The 21644-nt window shown below is 45.9% G+C and overlaps 2 protein-coding genes and 1 long non-coding RNA gene across 4 annotated transcripts in view; 1 reads left to right on the forward strand and 2 right to left on the reverse strand.

The window, feature by feature from the left end:
- LOC145513431 (uncharacterized) overlaps positions 1-11837 on the reverse strand; it is a 115055-nt gene extending 103218 nt beyond the window's left edge. Inside the window, exon 1 of the mRNA XM_081509804.1 lies at positions 10939-11837. The gene's annotated coding sequence lies outside the window, so the exon portion shown is untranslated. The remainder of the gene's footprint in view (positions 1-10938) is intronic.
- A 1447-nt stretch (positions 11838-13284) lies between these two features.
- SIX1 (SIX homeobox 1) lies at positions 13285-18028 on the reverse strand. Of its 2 annotated transcripts, none has more exons than XM_081509802.1 (2): positions 17242-18028; positions 13285-15162 (listed from the first exon to the last, which is right to left on the reverse strand). In XM_081509802.1, exons 1-2 carry the CDS (start codon positions 17740-17742, stop codon positions 15142-15144), a joined length of 522 nt encoding a protein of 173 aa, XP_081365928.1. In that variant the 5' UTR covers positions 17743-18028; the 3' UTR covers positions 13285-15141. The 2 variants fall into 2 exon arrangements, with proteins under 2 accessions (XP_081365928.1, XP_081365927.1); XM_081509801.1 differs by having other exon boundaries at positions 17183-18028.
- Positions 18029-18151: 123 nt separating this feature from the next.
- Positions 18152-21431, forward strand: LOC145513434 (uncharacterized). The gene is made up of 3 exons (XR_014059392.1): positions 18152-18188; positions 20080-20197; positions 20546-21431. It is a non-coding gene; the product is annotated as an uncharacterized LOC145513434 (long non-coding RNA).
- The last annotated feature ends 213 nt before the right edge of the window (positions 21432-21644 follow it).

Here is a 21644-nt window from a genome sequence, read left to right on the forward strand (position 1 = left end):
AGAAATACAGAAATGGAACCCTGGCAGCCTAAAAGCATTATTATACCTTAAAAGACTTAGAGTTGTAACAAAAAAAAAAAAAAAAGACTTAGAGTTTACTAAGGGTGAGGGGAAGAGAGTGGTGAAACTGCCTGCCTAATTTCAATTTACAAACTATTTAGAAGATTGGCATATTCAGTCTAGTAGGTATTATGATTTCTGTTTTGCCAAATGGCCACTTTCACTGGGTTTGGGGTAGTTGTTTTTTAACACAATTGTGATGCTAGTTTTATGTAGGTACAACCTTAGGCACTTGGAAGAATCTGGTTTCAAAAGTGTAACCAAAGTTCATATACATGCTTATACTTGTTAACCAATATAACTACCGTTGTTCCAAAAAGATAGCATTGTTCACATTAGATTTGTTTTTCCTAGTTTAAAACACCATTAAACACCAACAAATTCACCAAATCTAGTTAGATAAAAATCTTTGTCTCATTACCTTATGAATATTTACTATGGTTAACACCTTCCTGGGGTGCTCTGGCAGCATTTTTGTTTGGGGTTTTTTAATGAAAACCATGCCTGGCAAAGGTCTGCAGTCACATTCTAAAGGCAAAGATCCTCTTTAAAATTTTTATAGTAAAAATATTTATACCCCAAACATGAGTGATAATATATATTATATGCAACTCAATGAAATCAATCTGTACTTTTGTTATAACATATGTGATGTTACCATGGTGCATTTCTATGTGATTATGCTTCCCATTTCTCAGGGACACTCTGTCTCAAGGGCAGTCATTCAGCTACCTGAACAGTTTTCAGTTTTCACCAGCACAATCTTATTGGGAAAGATCAGGCAGGAAGATAAGGCTACCCAACATGGGGTTGCATCTAGCGTCTGTAGCAAAATCTCCAGTGTTAATGCTACCTTTGACTCCATGACCATTTTGCTGATTGCTCATGAATAACATTTTTAAACCATAATTCTCTGCTCATTGTTAGAAAGGAGAGTTTCTTTACACTTACGTGGTCAACGCTTTAAAATAAATGTGACCTCAATTCTCTGAATTAGCTAGTGGCCACAGGCAGATTCTTTCTGAGACAGCCATTTTTAAATCATACTACTAGGAGGGGAGAGGCCATTCTCAACGGTGGTTTTCTAACTATTGCCAAATTCTCAAGATAGAAAAACATTCCTATAATAGCTAAAGGTACACTTTGCCACCCCTTTCCCTTGTATCCATCATCAACAAAGACAGTACCGGGTCTAAAATCTTAGATGTTTATTGTTTTAAACTTATTTTTATTATCATTGTTTGTACACGCATGGCCATGATTTCACTTTTTCTGAGATTTCGTTCTAGGCAAAATTTTCTAATTTAATTGCAAACTCGAGAGTACATCTAAATATTTGGATTCCTTTCTGGTGAGAGAAAAAGGGCCAGGATTTTAGCAGAGATCGCCGTGTTGATGTGTCTGCTTCCCATGTGCAAAGCGATTGGCTTGACCAGGCAGCATAAGCACAGGAAAGTTCACTCAATCATCTAATCCCTTCTAGTATTACATTTTTCCTGTTTCAAATCTTTGGCTAATTTGAAGTACAACCTTCTCAGGAAAAAAGAGAAATATTTTCCCTTATCCCTCTTAATCCATCTTCATTACCAACTCTAATATCTCCTCCCACTAGCCTTAATTAATTACCTACTTTCAGTGAATGAAACAATCATTCAATAAAGATAGTGTTTATTTCTATTTGTAAAGGAAATTGCATCAAACCTACCTGGAAGGGTTATGAGAATGTGTGAAAGAGGAAGATAGAAGGAAAAGCATACAGGTTTTAAGAGACAACTAGGTAAGTCAAATTGCTGAGAAAATAAAAAATGTTCCCATACTTTACAAAAAAACAGAGACTTAGGAATTCACTGCCGGCCTTGTTTAACGTCTCTTAATAGCTGATCCAACATAAGACCTTTTCTGACATGAACTGAGCCATAGATGCACTTTGTCTGAGATGGTACTTCATTCATCCTAATAATCCACTGATTTCTATAAAACCCAATAAATGATTTTTTCTTACTAAAAAAATGTACCAGTCTGATAGCCCAAATAGATACTGAATACATATAGTTGTTAGTATCATAGTCTCAATAATTCATCACAAAAATTAGAAATTGTAATATTTTTCCCATAATAAGTATTTGTAGATATAATAAATGTTGCTTAGTCTTAAATGGTTAAATCAATTAAAATATGTCTAAACAGAAAGTCTTCCTTGGCCATCAGCTTAACAGCCACTCACACACACAAAAAAGAAATACCACCCTAAAGCCTAGAAGAGGAAGTGAAGAATAAATAAATACAACTTCCAGTTATGGCTAGAACATAAACAAGCTTAGGGGAAGTCTTAAACCTGAATTTCAGCCAGGATACCAGGATTGTTGACACCATTTCCAGGAGAATAAAGGATATAAAGGTGAATTCTGTGATCAGACTTAAGATTTTATTTCTCAGCTAAGAAAGATGGCATGTTAGAACTCTCTTTTCTTAATGGATGAATAATTTCAGTTTTTGACTAATTAGTGTCCTCAGTCAAAGAGAGCCAATGCTAGAATTACAAATAATAGCCTGTATGAAAGTAAGTGGAATTAATCTTTACAATATAGACTGGCCTGTGATCCAAGAAGGAGCTATCGATCAGGTTCTGGACTTTCTGCTTCTTACCCACCCTACCCAGGAGAGAATGAAATCACTGAAAGAATTTCCCATAGGAAACCACAAACTCCCATACCTCTGGTACCACCTGCATGTCCTTCTGCACAAGGGTCAGCCCACCCCAACTCCGTTTAATTCTTGAGAGCCAACAGGTATACAACTATACCAAACCACTGAATTTCACAATGTAACTTGAGACAAACTGAATCTGAAAGGCTATTTTATGGGTATTTTGCCTCCACTCCTGCAGGTAATACAATCCACCATATACACCCACTGGCTAGCAGTATTGACTCTCCTAATCCTCATTACCCTACTTCCTTCAGTAGACTTTTCAAGGGAAGTATGGGTGAGAGTACCAGCAAAGAAAATAGATCTTTGTTACTCATTTGTGTTGCTCATAAGAAGTACAATGAAAGATTAGACTCTATCTTGAGTCTTGTTTGTGAGTTTTGTACATATCTTCACAAAATTTGGTACTTCTAGTTTACTATGTCTTATCCATCTATTTCAGGTAGTTATTCAAATTCAAGTCTTCATTACCCCAAAGTCATACATGAACTACTTTTAAAAGGGGAAGGGTGACAAATTATAGCATTTGTCATGTGCATGATTTTACAGTACATTTGCCACCATCAGTGCTAAAAACTCGAACTTTGAAAAATAAACCTTGTATCTAGTTTCATTCCCTGTTTAGCTCAGCTAACTAATATTGAAATCTTTAAATTTTATAAGAAATTGACTTATTTTTCCATTGTTTTTCCTTAATCAAAAGGGGAAAATACTTTCAACAGTTGAAGGACTCATTAGCTATCTGAGATTGATCTATAATTAAAATCATAAAATGTCATGCATCATAAAATACACTGAAAACATCTAGTATGTTATCTTCTAAGCACTCCATGCAGGCTAATTCATTTTATCTATAACAAATTTCTGGTGGAAAGAAACTTACTATGCTTCTCAGCATATTAACAAATAAGTCTTTCAGTTTCATGAAGATTAAATGATTGAAAAGGAACTTCTGCCTCAGCACTTATACATAAATCCTTTAGAGAAATTCAAACACTGAGGGGCCTGGATTTCCACACTTATTTTATTTCACTCTGATACATCTATAGAGTATAAATAAGACTCCTCTCTATCCAACCTTCAAGTCCAGTCATATATTTTTTATTTGAAATGAACTAAAGCTGATTTAGAGCGGACATGCCTTTTAGAATGCCCTGAGGCCTTTCATTTCTTGAATGATATGTTAAAACTTGGAATCTACCCAAACCTCCTTGAAGCACCCTATGCAAAGTTTAATCTAATTTGAATTAACTTATCCCTCAGTATAAATACTCCCTCTTATTTCTTTTTATTTTTTGAGTGAGCACACGGACATATTTTTGTGTTTCTAAACATGTGGATGCTGGAACAATTTAGAAAGAAAAACACTACATATTTCCTTATTTCAGTCATGTTAAAAGCAGTGGCAGAAAGCATAATTCTGAGAACTCCTGGCCCTGACACTGTGCAAATAATTTCACAATATGAGAATGATTTAGCAGCAATATTGCCATAGTTCCTAACAAATATTTCTCTGATTATAGGATGCATTCTTAGAAGTGATGGGCTTGAACTCCCACTTTTTCTATCCATTTCTGTCTATGCAATGCTTACATTCAAATATTTACTTTGCAAATAAATGTAATATTAGAATATGTATTTTCCAAAAGTAAGTATTATGTAGGACATATACAATCCTGCAGGCATAAGGCAGAGTATATGTATATAACAGAGTTTTTTGAAAAATTTCTAAACATGCGTCTTTGCCTTCTACCTCTACCTCAAGTAATTAGTGAATGTAATATAGGAGGTTTTTTGCAAAAAAAAAAAAAACCTACTGAACACATCCTGAACATGTATGGTGATTAACTACAAATTGATCAACTTCCCCAAGCTAAAAACTTAAATATGTACCATTTTTAGCAGTCTAGAATATTTTGAAGAAAATGAAAATGCTGAAGGAAAATATAGAGTTAAAGAATTGTACACAAAACGCTTCTTTCAGTGAGGCGCTATGACATGCATGCTCCACCTACACTCCAGGTTTTAAATCTACCTTTGCTGGGGTTCTTCCTCCTATCAGTAGTTCTGGGTCTCTGGTTCTACCACTGAGTGTGTCAGTCAAGGGGGGGGGGTGTCCCAACATAACCCCGGAAATTCTCTCTCATATTCTCTCTCTCTCATATTCTTTCTATAATAGTCTCTCCTCTCTCCCTCTCATTGACCCATGCAAATTTCAGCCATGCACTTCACTTTCAATAATACCTGAATGAAAAAGTCCTTGAAATCAGAGAAGGATGTGCGGCATGTCAAAATGAACTATTCATCCCTTGTGATCATTAGAGAGTGTCACAAGAGAAGAAATGTACCCAAGAGAGTCCTGCAAAATTCCAACTCTGGGAATTGCGTTCTATCTAAAGACTCTCCGTCATTTCAGCAGCCCATTCATTTACTCAAATAATATTTATCAGGTGCTATTATGTCCAGCACTGTGTTAACATCAGCAAGGCATTAAATCTTCTAAGTACTTTCTTATTCTACACTTATGTTGACACTTTTAGGTGGGGCCTTAAATTCTCTACTCAGCTGAATGCTCTAGTTCCCTTCTAAGTAATTTGTCATTTTCAGGCACGTTTAAGTGGGCTTTATTTTTCATCAATATAACTCTACCATACATAACATCTCCACAAGTATTCAAATCATGAACAACAGAGATGACAAATTCCAAGCACTGTAAATTTAAATATCATTCCAGAATTAAATTACTGAAGTTAAACTTCTAGATTCTAGACTCAGACCTTCAAGAAATAAGACTCAGCTTTGGCTACCCTCAAAGGCTAATCAAACCTTAGGTTGACTTGTGCTTCTTTCAGTGTTTTCACAAAAGGGGGAAATAGTCATAATCTGCCCTCACTGGAAACTCTAGCATCATGGGAATTTTCCCAGGCAGCTTTGCGAACGTCTAAGGAATCTCCAAGCTTGTTATAATTATAGCTACTAGTCATTGTCTTTAATGCCAAGACACTTTACATTTAATACTTTAGCTCATTGAAGCTTCACTGTACCCCGGCTATGTAAGTATCATGGTTCCTATTTTCCCTGATGAGGCTCGGCCAAGTGAGGTAACTTGCCCAAAGTCACACAAGTGGCCAAGTGTGTGCAAGTGATGGATCTGTGACAATGCATTATTCTGCTTCCCAGGTCAGTTTTCCCTGTAACGAGCTTCTGCGTTTAAAAGAGTAAAAGAAAATAACTTAGTCCCCATGAAGGTTGGGGAGAGAGATGAGGGCTGATGATGATGTCTGGGAAAGATTTCTGAATTTACGAAGAGAAAAAAACTGAAAATTCTGTTACAGAACAAAGCAGTAACAGCTGTCAGGGCTAAGGAGGAAAACTAGCCTTGAGGGGGCCTAGCGTTTACTTCCTCCTACCAACCCAGAGACTGCGCGAGCACCGGCACGCTGATTGACAGGACAGTACGACCCAAGGACGGTTGGCCGCGTGGGGGTCGGAACGTCAACTTCTCAGCTCCCCTTGCTCCCCCGCCCCTCCCCGCCCCCCACGCCTTCCTCCCGGCCACTGGCGGGGAGCTTCCACTACCAGTGCGGGCGAGGCCGGAGGCAGATGGATGCTGCTGACTGATGGGGGCGGCCGAGCGCGAGGGCGCTGAGTGAGGCCCGCGCGGCGTCCCTCTCGGCCTTCAGGGTCCCGGCAGCTCACTCTGCGCCCGCCCGGGGGCGAGTGAGAAGGTCCACCTCCGCCCGAGAGCAGACGCTGGGTCCCAGAGCCTCCGCCCAGGCCGGCGTGGGCGCAAAGGTGGGACCCGGGCCTGTGCTGCGGCCCGCAGGGGGCTCTAGGCCCTGGTGCAGAGGCCGCGCAAATAGCAGGGATCTGCTCAGGGCTTGAGGCCGCAGGGTTTCCTTCCCACTTCAGGTTGACCCTAAAGACAGATGTAACGTAGGGGGCGGCAGCTGTCTACACGGTCTGGAGGCTCAGGGCGCTTGGGACGCCGCGTAGAAGCCGGCCGCGTAGAAGCCGGCCCCCAGGGGCGCCCGGGCCTCTGGCGCCCAGCTCTCTCCCCGCTCTGCACTCCTCCAGTCCTGCTTCAGAAAGCCTGCCAGCCGCGGCCTCGGCCCGCTCCCTTCTCCTCCCCCCGCGACCCGCGTCGGGCTCCGCTTTCCCTCCATCAACTCTAGGCCGAATTCAATCCGAGAAGGCTCCTTTGAGCTTTTGTGTTTGCTGGGGGAGATGTGGGCGCAGGAGGGATCGCGTTACAACTTTCATTTCCTGAAATGTTTGAGGGAACATCCAGAGTTTTTATCCCCCCATCAGGCCGGGCGATGGGTTCGGGTTTCAGGCCTTGTCACTCAGCTGTCACCAAACAAACGAAGCTCTCAGAGCCCTGGAGAGGGAGAGCTACCTGCTATTCATGACCCCTGGAGCAGGTGATCGCTCATGGGAAAAACAGGTAGAATTAATCATACGGCTGTTCTCTGTTTCCTCTCTTTTTTGGCAGACCTGCCCACAGTGTGAAACCTGTCAGAAAACAAATTAACTCTTTCTTGTCCCCCAAGGGAAAGAAAAATACATTTTCGGAAAGCTCACCACACACATTCACACCACATGACAAGAATGACATTTGGAGGGAACATCTTTATATTTGCTCCACTTGGCAGTTTCTTAGTTTGTGAGGTTCCCATCTTTGTGGGACTTGGAACCCAGGAACCAAGGGAGAATGGGGCATCTTCGGGTCACCTGGTCCTATCTACTGAAAGGAATCCCAAATGTGATCTCCAAACTTAGGTAGAGCTGGACATCTTCCTGCCTGGGTGTCAGTGGAGTTGGGACCCTAATAAAAGGAAAATCTCTACTCTGACATGAGTTTCTAAGAAATTTCTGTAAATGGGTGTTTCCCCTTCCCCAGATTCTTCCCTAAGTCAGCCTTGTTGAGCATCCATATTGGACTCTGTACTAGACAATCAGAATGATTTCAAATTTTCCCTCATTCATTTCCTTAGTTGAGTTAGCTGAACAAAAGCACAAAGCAAACCGGTGTTCTTTGCTGTGAGGATACTGTTTACCTGCTATTCATTAAGTATTATAAACACAAGTTTTAAATTACACCTTTATTTTTTATTTTGTAATACATTTGTCCTATATCTCTGTCCCCACACTAGGAAATTTAAAAAGAAGAGGGAAAGAGGAAGTGCACACAGATTTGCTTCTAAGATATATTAATATTGGAAACTTTAACCAAGACAGCTTGGGAGTCTTAAATCAGGATGATTTTTAAAAACAGAAATATGGTAAGGGGACTCCATTGTCATTCTGCCTTTTAGTCTTTCCATAAAAGGTTTGTGGGGTGGTTTTTTTTGTTTTTTGTTTTTTTGGTGAGAAATCAGGAGATATACTGTGTGTAAAAATAATCCTCCTGGCCTTCTTTATGAAGATTTTGTCTGTTTATTTTGAAAACAGCCATTGGTTCCCGATTCCCAGAACTGATTTTCTTAGATTAGCTATTTGTACTCAGAGGTAGGGCCCTGAGCAATATTATTCTTCAATTAAAATAAAGAACTTGACTTTAGGAGGAAGCAAGTTATGTTTATATAGCATCAGCAACGCATAGAAAATATTCACCACATATCTGAAGACAGACAAGGCTTCAATTGTTTAAATGTTCTTCTCACTTCATAGATACTAAGGCATGCTGTCCTATCTTAATTTTTTAAGCTGTTACTTTCATATTCATGGCATCCTAGGTACAGAGCTAATGCTCCTTCATTAACTACCTTCTTGATTTTGATGTAAAATTTCCTTTTGCATGGTATGGAAGATTATGCCACCTCACCTTCAAAATGTGTATTTTCTCTCTAAGCTCTGTAAATTGCAGCTCCTCTCTACCAACCACACCAGTCCCCACCACTAATACACACACACAAAGCTGCAAAAATTAAGGGGAACGTTGTGCTGCATGCTGATGATTATAGTTTAAAAATAATATCTGTTTGAGAGCCAACTAAAAATGTCATAGCTATGGAGGTTTGATTTGGGTTTTTTTTGTTTTTGTTTTTTCACAGTCCCACTGCCTTTCCCTGGTATTTAGATCATTTGGATAACTGGCAACCCAGATTAGAACTGAAGTGCTGCAAAGCAGCTAAAGCCATGCCTTAAGGAGTGAAAGAGAGGAGTTGAATTTGTTAAAATACTTAATAGAAGGTTAAAAACACCTAGAAAGTTGGTTTTACAGGCTTGCTGGTTGGAAGCTGCAGATTTTTGTATCAGGGATGCCAACTGACCAGCTCTATGAAATGTTAAAGAACATTTCAAAGTTTTGGTTTTTTAAAAAAAATCTTAAGACAAAAAATATGTAGTCTAGGGCCATTTTTTTCCTTTAAGATGCCAAATGTGTATCAGCTCAGGTCCTGAACCACCACCTCATCAATAAACTATGTATCTGTTATAAATAAGTCATGGAATGTTAAAAGTTATAATCAATTTAAAATCTTATTCTAAAATAAATTATATAGCAAATTAAAATAAATTTGCTTTGAGTTAATCCATCAGTGCTTCTATTTAGATCTGCCTATGTCAGTTCCATAAAAGATTTTATCTTCTAAGTTAGGGAGGATAGAAAGAACAGGGGACCAGATGGAGAGAGCTGGTATCCATTTCCATGTCTCCATCTTTCTTTCTACTTATCTGTCTTTTTAATGACAACCACTAATGGAAGTGAAGGGAGAGCAGCCAATATCACCTAGTAGTATTTTAATTACAATTGGGTACCCATTTCAGATACACTTAAGTGTATGTTAAATCTGAAGTTAACTCTTTTCTCTTTCAAAGATAAGGTTGGGTTGCGTTTTTTTAGTTTTTTTAATTAGTTTTTTTTCCTGCATTCTCCTGTTGGATGGGTTGGGGGAAGAAGAATGCGATTTTAAGAATATTTTAATGTTATGCAAAGGAAAGCAGTGGGCACTTTTGCAAAAGCGGTGGGGGGAGACTCCCAGGTAGTGAAGCAATATAGGAGAGCAGACCTTAAGGTGTTTGTGCTCTGCATGCTGAGAAGTGGGGTCTCAGCTGTCCATTAACAAGTTAAAAGAAGAGAAGCTGAAACTCAGATGGGAAAGAGGCAGGCATACACCCACGCCTCAAGCAGTCTCTTTCTCTTTGTTTTTAAATGCTACTGCAGTGTTGTTCCTCACTGTCTGAAAGGACCACAGCGCCTAAAATACTTATTGCCATCCTCAGTGGGAGAACAGGTTTCCAATTTCATCAGCTGGAACGAAGTTGTGTGTGTATACTCAGTTTAAAACACTAGAGAAAATGTGGCCTTCCAGGGCAGCACTTGTTCTCGGTAGAGGACAAGCCAACAATTTCCCCATGATTTTGACTTCTCTGTGCTGGCTGATTTAACCCATGTCTTCAGAGAACATCTTCCAGGTGTACTATCGGATTCAATCAAACTGGAGAGGAAGGGGAGGCAGGATCACTATGACCTTGAGGGGGCTCACAAGTCCCCACCTAAAAGCATACCTGAGGGCTAAGGGACTGAGCCCTCGGGTACCATTGGTGCGAATTGCCCCTGTGGGCTAAGTGGGCACAGACACTAGTTCTGCTGGCTTCGGGGTGGCTGGCGGAGGTAGCCTGGAAGAGTTTTTAGTCTACTGGGAAAAACCAGAGAAAGAAGAAATAGCGTAGAGGGAGCACGTGGGCCATCAGCCACTTTCCTCACCTTAACCCTGATCCACCTGTTTCTGTCAACGCCACCTACCCCACTAAAAAAGGGCAGAGTGTGCGCCTCGACGGGCCAGTCAGAAGCACGCTGCGGGCCTTGGCCTGCGCCTCCTTCCTGGAGCCCCGGCGGTGCGTGGGGAAAAGGCCTCTGCTCACCCCAGGGCCTCGGACCAGGGAGGGAAACGCCTGACCAGGCTCGGCTGTTCGTGCCCGAGACCCTAGAAACCCGGACCGCTCTCCTCGGCCATCGAAGGGGCGCCCTCTGTGACTGGCACCCCTCCGCCGAACGCGCGGGGGATGAGCCCAGGCCCGTGAGCCAAAACCCAGGCCGCAGGAAGCAAAAGACACGGGCCATACGTGACGCGGGGACGGCAGCGGGGCCTAGGCCGCCTCCCGACCAGGCTCAAGGGCTTGAGCACGGCCGCCTTGGCGTCTGAGACCCAGGGGCGCTCCCACCTGCTGCCCCGCCCGGGAGCCGCGAGGGGCCACGACCGCTTTCTCCTGCCACCAACCGGCCTGGTCCAACCCCTTCAGGAGTGCTTTACGCGCTGCTCGAGGGTCTCGCCAGGAATTTAGCTCCTTGACTCAAAAGAGGGAGACCCGACGGGGACTTAGGATGTGGCTCCGGGGTGCCCAAGGCCACGGCAGCCGCGTTGTCCCACGAAGCTCAGGCCGCGGCACCTCCTTGCAGGCTCTGCTCTCAGGGGCTACGCGGGCCGCGCCACCAGGCCCCGCACCTGGAGCTGCGCTGTGATGCGACTCCCTCCCGGAATGTGGATGTGAGCGATCATCGGTGCGGAGGTGAGGGGACCCCGCCCGGATCTGGGGTCGGAGAGCAGCGGCGCCTCGACTCTCCGTGCCTCTGGAGGGCAGAGGAGCAGGAGCAGCCTCCGGAGTCTGCGGGGTGGCAGGAGAAACTCCCCCAGTTTCCTGCAGCCTGAGACGCGCGGAACGGAAGCCTCTGGCTCCCTCACCTGGAGTTCTGCCTGCAGGCTTGAGCGAAGACCTCCAGGCGGCGGAGGCAAAAGGAGTGCAGCCCTTTCGGCCGCAGCTGTAGGCGCGGCGGCGGCGGCGGCGAGGCAGAGGAACAGCCGCTTCGTGCGCGGTCAGTGCCAGGGGCCCGACTGGCCCTCAGGGTGCGGGGGACAGCGGCGGGACAAGGGTCACTGCTCAGCAAACTCAGAGTTCGCCCATAAGTGCCAGTGCCGCTGCCTCTTCCTGGAAGCCTTCACTTCATCTCTGGGTCAAGACTGAGCTGTCTTTGCCTCGAGGATAGTTCCCGGCCCCAGCGGCGTCTGGTTCCCAGCCCGCATCTCGTGGGGCTTGGGGGCTCTTGAGTCCCTGTCTGCTAAGCCAAAATTCAGGAACCGCCGGCCAAGCCCTTTGGCCTCCCGAGTATTTAAAGAAGCTTCGTTCTCAGCCAAGAGGTCAAGGCGAAGAGGCAACGGGGACCCGAAGTATCCTGTGTTCAGATTTAAAACATCCAAAATTTGAAAATCGCCCCAGTATACTATTACTTTATTTTACTCGGTAAAATTCTGTAAGGTTTCGTCCTAAAAACTATCTAGAAATCATTGTTTATTACTTTTGGCTCTCCTTACGAAATCTGTAAAGGAGAAATCAGAAAGTGGCGTTTGATTCGGTTAAACTGAGACGACGAGAAGGTAAATTGGAGGTCCCTTGACAGCTGGTCCTTGAAGATTTCCTCGAGGAAAAAAAAAAATCTGGTTAGTTCCCCCCCCCCTAATGATTACTCTAAAATGAGTGCCAAGAAAACTCAAGGTAACGTCCAGCTTTCTCACCTCCTCCTTTTTGTCCCGGGTTTAGCCAGACCGAGACGAGGATGGTGAGGGAGGCACATTGTGCAATTTCTTATTAAACACATCTGGAATATGTGCACTTTGGATCGAATGCCAGGGATTTTACAAAGAGTTTATGACTGTGACAGAAAATTGTCCTTTTAACGAGTTTACAAGCAGTAATCACAGGGGCTTTTACAGGACCGGGCGGCCGCTCTGCTCCTCGCCAGATCTGCAGACATTTCCAAGATTCACCAACCAAGGCAGCAGGAAGTGGGCCGAGGCACCCAGGGAGACAGAACTTCCCCGAGTCTAAAATTATACTCAACAGAGCTAGAAGAGTGGGGGGTAGTCATCGGAGTAGGAAGAGAGGGCTTGTAAGAAATTAAAGTAATTGGCCCTTCCTATTTTCCAGGGAGATTTCCGCGGTGTCCTTTGAAGCCTGTCAGGGTCATTGAAAGCTATCTTTGTGCTGGGTGTTTGTTTTGGGCAGTGAATGTGAAGAATGCGAGGAGATCCCCAGTGAGAGCCCCTCCTGCAGAGGGTGGCATTTCTCCGTGGCCCAAGACGTGGAGAATAAACACCCTAGTGACTTAAATAAACACCAACTTAATGATCCAAAACACTAACAAGGGAGATTGGGACTCTGAGCTCCCAATGCAAAGGATGGTCTCTGAGCAGCTGTGTGAACATCTGTCTATCACTGAGTGGAAAAATGACTTTATAAGTAAAAGTGACTACAGTTAAGTACAGTGACCCTTTCTCCCTGGAACTCAGTCAAAGCCATTTGGCATTAAAAAAATAATAATAAGAAGAAGGCCTTAATACCCCTACCCCCACTTCTAGATCAGGACAGGAAAGATAGGAAAGAGTAAGAAAGAAATGAACACATCAATGGTGATACAGATGGAGAAAAATCAAAATTATGAAACTGTCATGTCATAAAATAAATAGACTTCCTCTGGGGAGCAATATTTTACAAAGCACAAGCAAGCCAATCCTGTTATCCTGAGTAGAATTTTAATAAATAATGCCATTTGTTTCACTAATTTTAAAAACTAAATACAAGGTACATCATTTTTGCCCCAGGCAAAAATAATATAGAGCCTACATGATTACTGGGATTTTTTTCTGGACACCATCCGGCAGCACTGCAAAGAGCTCCTGTCCTGTTGGTCTGCTTTCTATTTGTACAGATTAATTCACAATGTTGCTATCCTTGTACGAGTTCCCTTTTTTTCTCCAGGCAGATAAATTATTTTACTTTCACAGTCTTGTCATAAATTTGTTAATACAAAAGAGCTAACGTATGAATTCTGTGGCGAAAAGCTAGTGGTAAACAAAACTGCATATCTAAGTAATAAAAAATAAATAAATACACCAAATTTGAATTCCCTCTTTTTCTGTCATATAATTAACTCAGTCACCATTCTTGGTTCAAGGGATGGGCTTCAACGTACCCTGCAATTCATAACCACCATTAAGTAATAAAGAAAAAAAAAACCTATTCGTTATAAAGGTGGGGGGGGGCCCAATGACAGCAGTACACAACTCACCTTTCAGAAACAGAATCAGTACTCCTGGTGTTCTACTAAGTTTTAATTTAGACTGGTTTAGGTACAATAGAAAAGAAACCTGCAAACACATGCTGTTTTAGTAACAAATACCAGGTAGCCAGATTTGTTACGTATTTTTGCAAGCTAGAAACTAGGAATAGGAGAAACCCTTAACAGGAGTAGGCTACAGATATGAGAGCTTCAAGGGCATGAGAAATAATGGCATTCAGGAAAGTGTTTTTTCACATTGGTACATTTTTTAAAGTTTGCCATAAAAAAACCCAAGAAAACAAACAACAACCAAAAAACCCCACTAAATTTGACAAAAATAGTTGTATTACTAATGGTCACTTCTATTTCTAACTGCCTCCCATAGAGAGCATTAAGACATTTAGGCACTTGTTTTTTTCCCCCTAATACTGTTCTTTCCTTTTAATCTACATAAAATTATTTAACACTAAATATGAAAAATGTAAACTTAATTTTCCCCATCAAAAAAAGTATAAGATCATTTTTCCTATTCACCTTAAGAATGCAACCAGTTCCTCTCAGGCTGGAGGATCTTTTCACTGTTTTAACTTCCCTCTCTCTCTCATTTTCATTTCCTTTTCCGCTTCTCAAAACATTTTCCATAAATAAATTAAGATGAAATAATTAAAATCCAGTTGATCTGTAATTCCATTCACTGAAAAAAAAGAAAAAGAAAAGAAAAAGGAAGCCTACTGAAGCAGGAACACGGGTTGCCCAGAACCAAGGCTGGGTAACTGGATGTTTTTGTTTGTTTGGGTTTTTTTTTTTTGTTTTTCCCTGATCTCCACACTGGGAGGGGAAATGTAGAAGTGGAAAGAGTTGGAGAGAAGAGGGCACTATGTTTGAGATTGCTGTTGGTTTTGATTTTTAAAAAGATATTTGTGAAAGTCCACCATTCCTTTATGCGCAAAGAACCCCAGAAACAAGCTGCAAAAAATGTTCCTGATGTCTATTTACAAGTGTCCCTAGTTGCTGCTTCGAGGCCCCAGTCCCTCCCTTCTTAGGACCCCAAGTCCACCAAACTGGAGGTGAGGGGGCCCAGCAGGGAGTCCTGGAGCTGATGCTGGTGGGCTTGCAGGCTGTGCGCTGACTGCGAGGCTGTTAAACCCGGGAGAGAATAGTTGGAGCTCCTGGCGTGGCCCATGTTGCCCTGCAGCAGAAGGACCGAGTTCTGGTCTGGACTCTGGGGAGGTGAAAACTCTTCTTCTGAGCTGGACATGAGTGGCTTGCCCCCTTCCAGAGGAGAGAGTTGATTCTGCTTGTTGGAGGAGGAGTTATTGTTTTCGGTGTTCTCCCTAAGAAACAGAGGACAACACCATATGGTTAAAGAAAAAAAAAGTGTGAGATAGAGGGAGGGGAGCTGAAGAAGGAAAAGGCCATTGTGCAATCAGTCACAGACCCAAATGGGAGTTCTGCCCTCTCAACCACCCCACAGAGTCCTGGAGGAAAGAAAGAGAGGAGGCCTAGAGACTTGAGAAAGGTGATGCTGGGTCCTTTCCTCTTCCAGAGTTTAGGAAGCCAAATCAGCAGGGCTTATTTGAAATGCACAAAAATTATTTTTAAATTTTTGTTCTAACAGTTGTTATTATTAAATACCTATCAAGGAGTAAGTACCACATTTAGAAGTAAGGAAATTTGAAAATCTTCCAACAAATGGTTGTTGGTGATGAAGAGAAGGACGGGGGGTGGGGTCGAACAGCGCCCAGTGCACAGATGTTTGGTGGTGAATCAAGTCAATTGTCCTGTTCCCATCTGAGGAAACAATTAACCATCGAGTTTCCCTGCCCCTGCCTGGAGGTTGTGGTTTCAGAGGCACAGGACAGGTCATGGGAAGTGGTGTCAGAGCGGCCCAGTGACCTGAGTAAACACAGGGAGCGCAGCCAGTCTCTCCGATTTCATCAGGGAGTGGGCCCTCTGGCCTGGCTTAAAGGACGGCCGTTTTGTAACAGACATCTAAATGGAACTGTACCGTCCCTAGCTTGGTGTTATTCGTTCAGTCCTCAGTGCCTCACGGTGCTCTTTCAAACTCCCTGCGGACACCCACACCGGCGCACCCTTTCCTGGCAGGGGAACTTCAAGACCCGGCACAGCCTGAGCGGGTGTGATGTACCGGGGTGTCAGCCTGGGCGCTCGGTGCTGGTAAACTGCAAGGTCTCTCAGCCCTCGCGCTTCTGCCTTCAGAATGCTCCCCACCTCGGAGTTTCTTGTCTCTCCAACTCTCCCCATCTCTCGCAGTCTCCCTCTCCCAAAATGCCCATCTCAGCTGAATTTCTCCAGACTCTTGCTTTCCAGAGAGAAACAAGGCGGCGACTTCTTCGGCCCCCAGGCTCCGAAGCGAACAAAAGAAACTCGGCCGACTCGGGCGTTCAGGTTTCCCCTAAACTGCCCGGCTCCTCGGAGAGCTCTCCCCGCCGCCGCAGCCTCCCCAAGGCTCTTCCGAATCTCAGTCGGAAACTCTACAGCAAGAATGGAGCCGGGCCAGGTGGCCAGGGGTGTTCGCGTGAGGAGGGCGGAGGCAGAGACAGGTTGAAAAAAATGTTGCCTTCTGTGTTCTGGGGTGAGAGAAGTCGGAGACTGGAGACCCATTCCTCGCCCGGGTGAGCGGCGCGGACAGCAGGCCGGACCCGCCGCGGCGCCCGGCCACGCGCCAGGGAGCCGACGAAGAGCAATCAGTTCTGGGCTTGGGGCGCCGGGGAGTCAACGCAGCGCCAACCCTCCCAAAGCGCTTTCTTCTGTGGACTTCTTTCGAAAGACTCCTCCCTTTGTGCAGCTAGTGCGGATAGAAGCGACCTCTCACCCAAAAGACTGCCAGGAAAGCGCGACTGAAGGACCGGGCGCGAGTGGAAACTGAGCAGAAGTTTCAGGCCAGCTGCACCCTTCAGGGGTGCGGAACGAGAGAGGTTGAGACCCTCAGACCCCATTCAACCCCTTCCCCCGCGATACCAATCAACATTTCCTTTCTGCTTTATCTAAAAACTCACTCTCCACCCGCCACTCCTCTCCCCTTAGCCAGCCAAGAAGACATGAAAAACAAACCTAGCGCCAACGTTTCCCGACACTCATATCCCAGGAAATCCACGCGCGGACACTCAAATCATATGAACACCGCCCCCTCCCCACTCCCCCAGCCCTAGCGAGCGATCTCAGAGTTCATGAACTTTCGCCGCAGTGCCGCGGAGGCCGGGGCACCGCCCCGCGGAGGGGCTCCGGCCAGCGGGGTGATCGAGGTGGTTGGTGCCTGCGGGGGTGGAAAGGGGCGGAGGGGAAAGGAAGGCTTCCCAGGGTCGCCCGATCTGCGGGAATGATGCCGCGTACCTTTCCTTGGCCTCGGCGGCCCGGTCTCTTTGCCTCCGGTTCTTAAACCAGTTGCTGACCTGGGTGGTAGTGAGGCCGGTGGCCTCGGCCAGCTCCCGCTTCTCACGCGGCGAGGGGTAGGGGTTATGCGCGTACCACTCCCGCAGCACGCCCCGCGACTTCTCCTTGAAGCAGTAGCTGGTCTCCTCGCCGTCCCAGATGGTTCGTGGCAAAGGGAATTTTCGGCGCACCCGATATTTGCCCACCGCGCCCAGGGGCCGGCCGCGTAACTTCTCGGCTTCTACGTAGTGAGCCTTCAGCCACAGTTGTTGCAGCTTGGGGTGGTTGTGAGGCGAGAACTGGTGGCTCTCCAAGATCTTGTAGAGTTCGCGGAAGTTGCCGCGGTGGAAGGCGACCACGGCCTTGGCCTTGAGCACGCTTTCATTCTTGTGCAGGTGGTCGCAGGCGGGCAGCGACCACAGGAACCTGCCCAGGCGCTCCAGGTTCCCTCCTTGCTGCAGAACCTCGCACACGCACGCCACTTGCTCCTGTGTGAAGCCGAACGATGGCAGCATCGACATGGCTGGGGCCTGCCGGGGCGCACTACCCGGGCGCACGCGGCAGGGAGCAAAGCCGAAAAAGCAGGGGGAGGCAGCCGCAGGGAGGGGGGCGCGGCAGCTCCTAACCCCCTCCCTAGGCTGTGCGAAGGCGTAAAAGCGAGTCGAGACTTGAAGTCGGGCGGCCGAGTAAGTGGAGGAGGAGTAGAGCGCGCGCTGGAAAAGGAACAGCCGGCTCACTTCGCAGCTTTTCGGGCCTCGCTGGCTCCTGCCTCCGGCCGGGTGGATGCTGCTCGTTGCCGGGGAACTTGGTTTCTGTTCTCCCTGCAGCTGGCTTAAAGCGCGCAGCGTCCTCGGCGCGCTGATTGGCTGCGGGCGGCGCCTATCCGGGGCTGGCCAGCCCGCGCGCCGCCGGGCCGCGCCGCGAGGCCGCGCCGCCCCGCGCGGGGAGGGCGAGGCTGTACAGCGAGGTATAGGGAGTGGTGGGAGGAGAGGGACCGCGAGTGGTGGGAAGCGAAGTGGGGAGGAGGGAGGGAGAGGTGCTTCCCGGGGACGAGGGGCGGTGGGAGTGGGTGAGCGCGTCAGGACCTTGCAACGTGAGCCCCCTCTGCTGTGTCACCTAAGGGCAGCCGCGCACATTTTTGCACAAATCAGTGGCTCCAGACCTTCTAATTCCCCTCCTCTCCCTCCGTACCTCTGTCCCTGTCCTTTGCAGACTTGCCATTTCCCGGTGAGCTCATATTTAATTACCTTAATGTTGGAATGAATAAGTAATGGATTGATGAATAGCTTATGGAACGCGATAAATAATACAAGAGTAGACCAGTCCTCCGGGCTGCAGCCGCTGCAGGAATGGCTTCTCTCCCGGCTGGCTTCAGCTCCAGGAGCCAAACCTAATTTCCTCCCCTTCTTCTCTCCTGCCCCCACCGTCCTCCAAAGCGCACAAATACTCCCAGCTGTATAGCGCTTCCCTAATTCTCAAAAGGCCTCGACTATTTGGGACCAAGAGAAGAGTTAGTGTAGAGGATAGATGCTGAGCAAATAGAGATTCCAAGGGTTCATTTGCGATTCGGAATTTTAATGATCTGTGGTTTAAATCGGCAGGCAGGCTTCTGGACTCGGTTTCCCTATCTGTGCGGTTGCCACCTCTGCTACTGAGGAATGCTGAGAAGCTTTACTTGCTATTAGCAAAAATGCTTTGGGAACATCGCATGAAAGGCGCTGGATGGGGTGTAAATTAAATAAAACTGTGCCCGGCTCCAATAGCCGTCCGGTTGTAACATAATATTGCCCTGTTCTGAGAGGGACACTGCCCTCAAAGCGAGGACGACCGCGGCTCCAAGAAGATTAAAGGGGTGTGTGTGTGTGCATGTGCGTGTGCGTGCGTGTGCGTGTGCGTGTGTGTGTGTAGATTGCAATGCTGGCCTATTTTACTGCCAGGGATTGAGAGATGTCTTGCAATTTCAGTCCCATCATCTGTTATTTTGTGTATGTGTGGAGAATGCTTAGTAAAACTACGCAAACAAATGGAGCTGTAATTATCTTAAGCCTCATTTGCACACCTTGTTCCAAAGCAATTATTAAAAAGATTTTGAAAACAATTAGCGTCTCTAAATAGAGATAATCTATTGTCAGTAGCCGAGACTGGCAGGAGATAAGAACAATGCGTGCAGATAAGGGGAGCCAAAGGGTGGAAGGAGAGTGACTTTATGACTATACTTATCTCTGATTAGATAAGTTCAAAACAGAATTTTAAGTACACTTCAAAAATGCTTTTGATTTAAATGCGTCCTCTTAGTCAATGCGGAACAAACCCTAGGTTCTTTAAGTTTGCTTGTCTTCTTTAAATATGTTTTGGTTCCATCAGCAAGAGCATATCATCACAGAACCATTTATGTATTGAGACATAAGTGGGAATGGAAGGAGAAGCACTGTGTGGGTTTACCCTTGTATTATTTAGATGGTTTTAAAACAATGCACCCATTCCAATGCACCCTGCAATGTACATGAAGGGTTTCCACACCCCACCCCACCCCACTCCCATCTGTCTCTCGGGAGACTGAGTAGACACGAAGCTGCTTCTCCGTTGAACTCCCAAACAAAGCTTTTTGCATCTTTGAAACCTTGAAACCCGTCAGTATCCCAGGCAATTAGAACTTGGAAGCAAATGCTGGTATTTCATTATGTTTGGGATTATCTTTAAATGCATTTAATGGGTGCATATTATTTCAAGAGAACCCCTACCACATGGTGTGCCGAATGACTTACTTTCTAAACTGGAAACCTGGCAAAGCTGAGCCCAAGCCCATGTGTCTGGTAATTTTCCCTCATGGTCTTATTTTAGTGCTCATGATGTTTCAGATGAAGTCTTGAAGAGCTGCAGTGTCCTGCCAGAAGGAATGTCTCTACTTGGAACAGTCCTTATTGACATGGCAGCTGTGTGCGGACTGGAACGGAGGTTTAAACTCGACTCTAAAAAGTCAGTTAATACCCTAAAGTCTGGAGCAAGTGCGCAGAATTACAATGTGTGTGTGTGTGTGTGTGTGTGTGTGTTGGGGGGGAACAGGGGGAGTCTGTAAATATAACCACGTCTCTTAAAAGACAAAGGGTAAGTTGAGTATGGGATGTACTTTGTAATTAACAATTTTGTATAAGGAAATGAGGCACAGCTTGGACAAATAAGGGCAGGTATAGATTTACAGGGAGCAGAGAGATGACAGTTAGACACCCACCACCTTCCCCGCCCCCCCCACCCCCCACCCCCCACCCCCCCCCCGCGGCTTCCTCCAGACCTCCCTGCCCACTTCTTTTCATCTTTCTTCAAAAGGAATCAAGACGCACTAGACGGTGGCGACAACTGGGAAGACGACTGTGCGGATGCGGCGATTGCGGGCACTGGGGTTGATAAGAAGTGGTGCTCGTCCTTGGAGGCCATGCCCTGGCCGCCAGCCTTTCTCTGCTAGTGTTCAGTCCAGTAGATCGCACGATTAGAAAGGAAATGTGCTATTCACTTTGCACCAACGAGCCTACCTGCTATTTCGATCCCTCGGTTAGGGAAACCAATTTTTATAAATGTTAATTATTGGCTCGGATATATAAGGTTTCCCAAAATGGAACCTTTCACTGCAAACCACTAAAAGAGGTAAAATGACATGAATTTACAAACCACATAAACCAAATGATCCATTTTAAATCGCACACAGAAAGGTTTGAGTTGTTCTAGTAACTTAAAACCTTTTGCTGTCAATGCAAATCACAAGAAAACAGATTCGTCGGAGATTTAAAGGCAACGAGCAGCACGAGCTGCTGCCCTCGCCACTTCGTGGGTCCCCAGGGTAATACAGCTAGAAAGGGGCTCCCAACGCCAGGTTTCTGCTCTTCTGTGCCTCCTCCGTGCAGGTAACCGCCGGGTGCACACAACTGGTCTGTGGAAAGGTCGATGCGGAGGCATCAGTTGGTGTTGGAGTTTCTAGGTCGGGTTAACACAAGGCCTTGTGTCCTCTGGCTGAGACCCACTTATTTCCCTTCTGGCTTGGAGCGAGCTGCTTGGAGGCTCCTGGCCCGCTTTCTTGGAATTCTTTTGCCATCAAGAACGTCAGCGAGGATTCTACACTACCTACAGATATTTAGAAGGGAAGGGCTTTGGAAGGTGTTTCATCAATAAATTAGCGTCGTCGGTCTGGGGCAGTAAGGATCCCCAAATCCTGGCTGAAGTGACAACGTTCATCTTTTTCCTTTACTTGGTCGGAAACACCAGGTGCCCTCGACCCCTCCGGATGTCGGGCTCCGAGAGCGGCGCGGCGCCGGAGCAGCCTCCCACCTGCCTCCTGGGGGACGCTGCTCCCCGCGAGCTCTGGATAGGCCGAGGGCTCAGGCGGGGCGATATGCGGACCCGAAGGAGAGAAATCCAAAACCAGTCCATTAGT

Source organism: Giraffa tippelskirchi, chromosome 7 (genome assembly GCF_054371585.1).
Source record: "Giraffa tippelskirchi isolate mGirTip1 chromosome 7, T2T-mGirTip1v1.2.pri, whole genome shotgun sequence".
Classification (NCBI taxonomy): domain Eukaryota; kingdom Metazoa; phylum Chordata; class Mammalia; order Artiodactyla; family Giraffidae; genus Giraffa; species Giraffa tippelskirchi.

Coding starts and splice junctions, on each gene's coding strand:
- SIX1 (XM_081509801.1), bottom strand. CDS start 17,742: ATGTCGATGCTGCCATCGTTCGGCTTCACACAGGAGCAAGTGGCGTGC. Junction 15,163..17,182: donor GCCGCCGAGGCCAAGGAAAG/GTACGCGGCATC, acceptor TCTGTTTCTTAG/GGAGAACACCGAAAACAATA.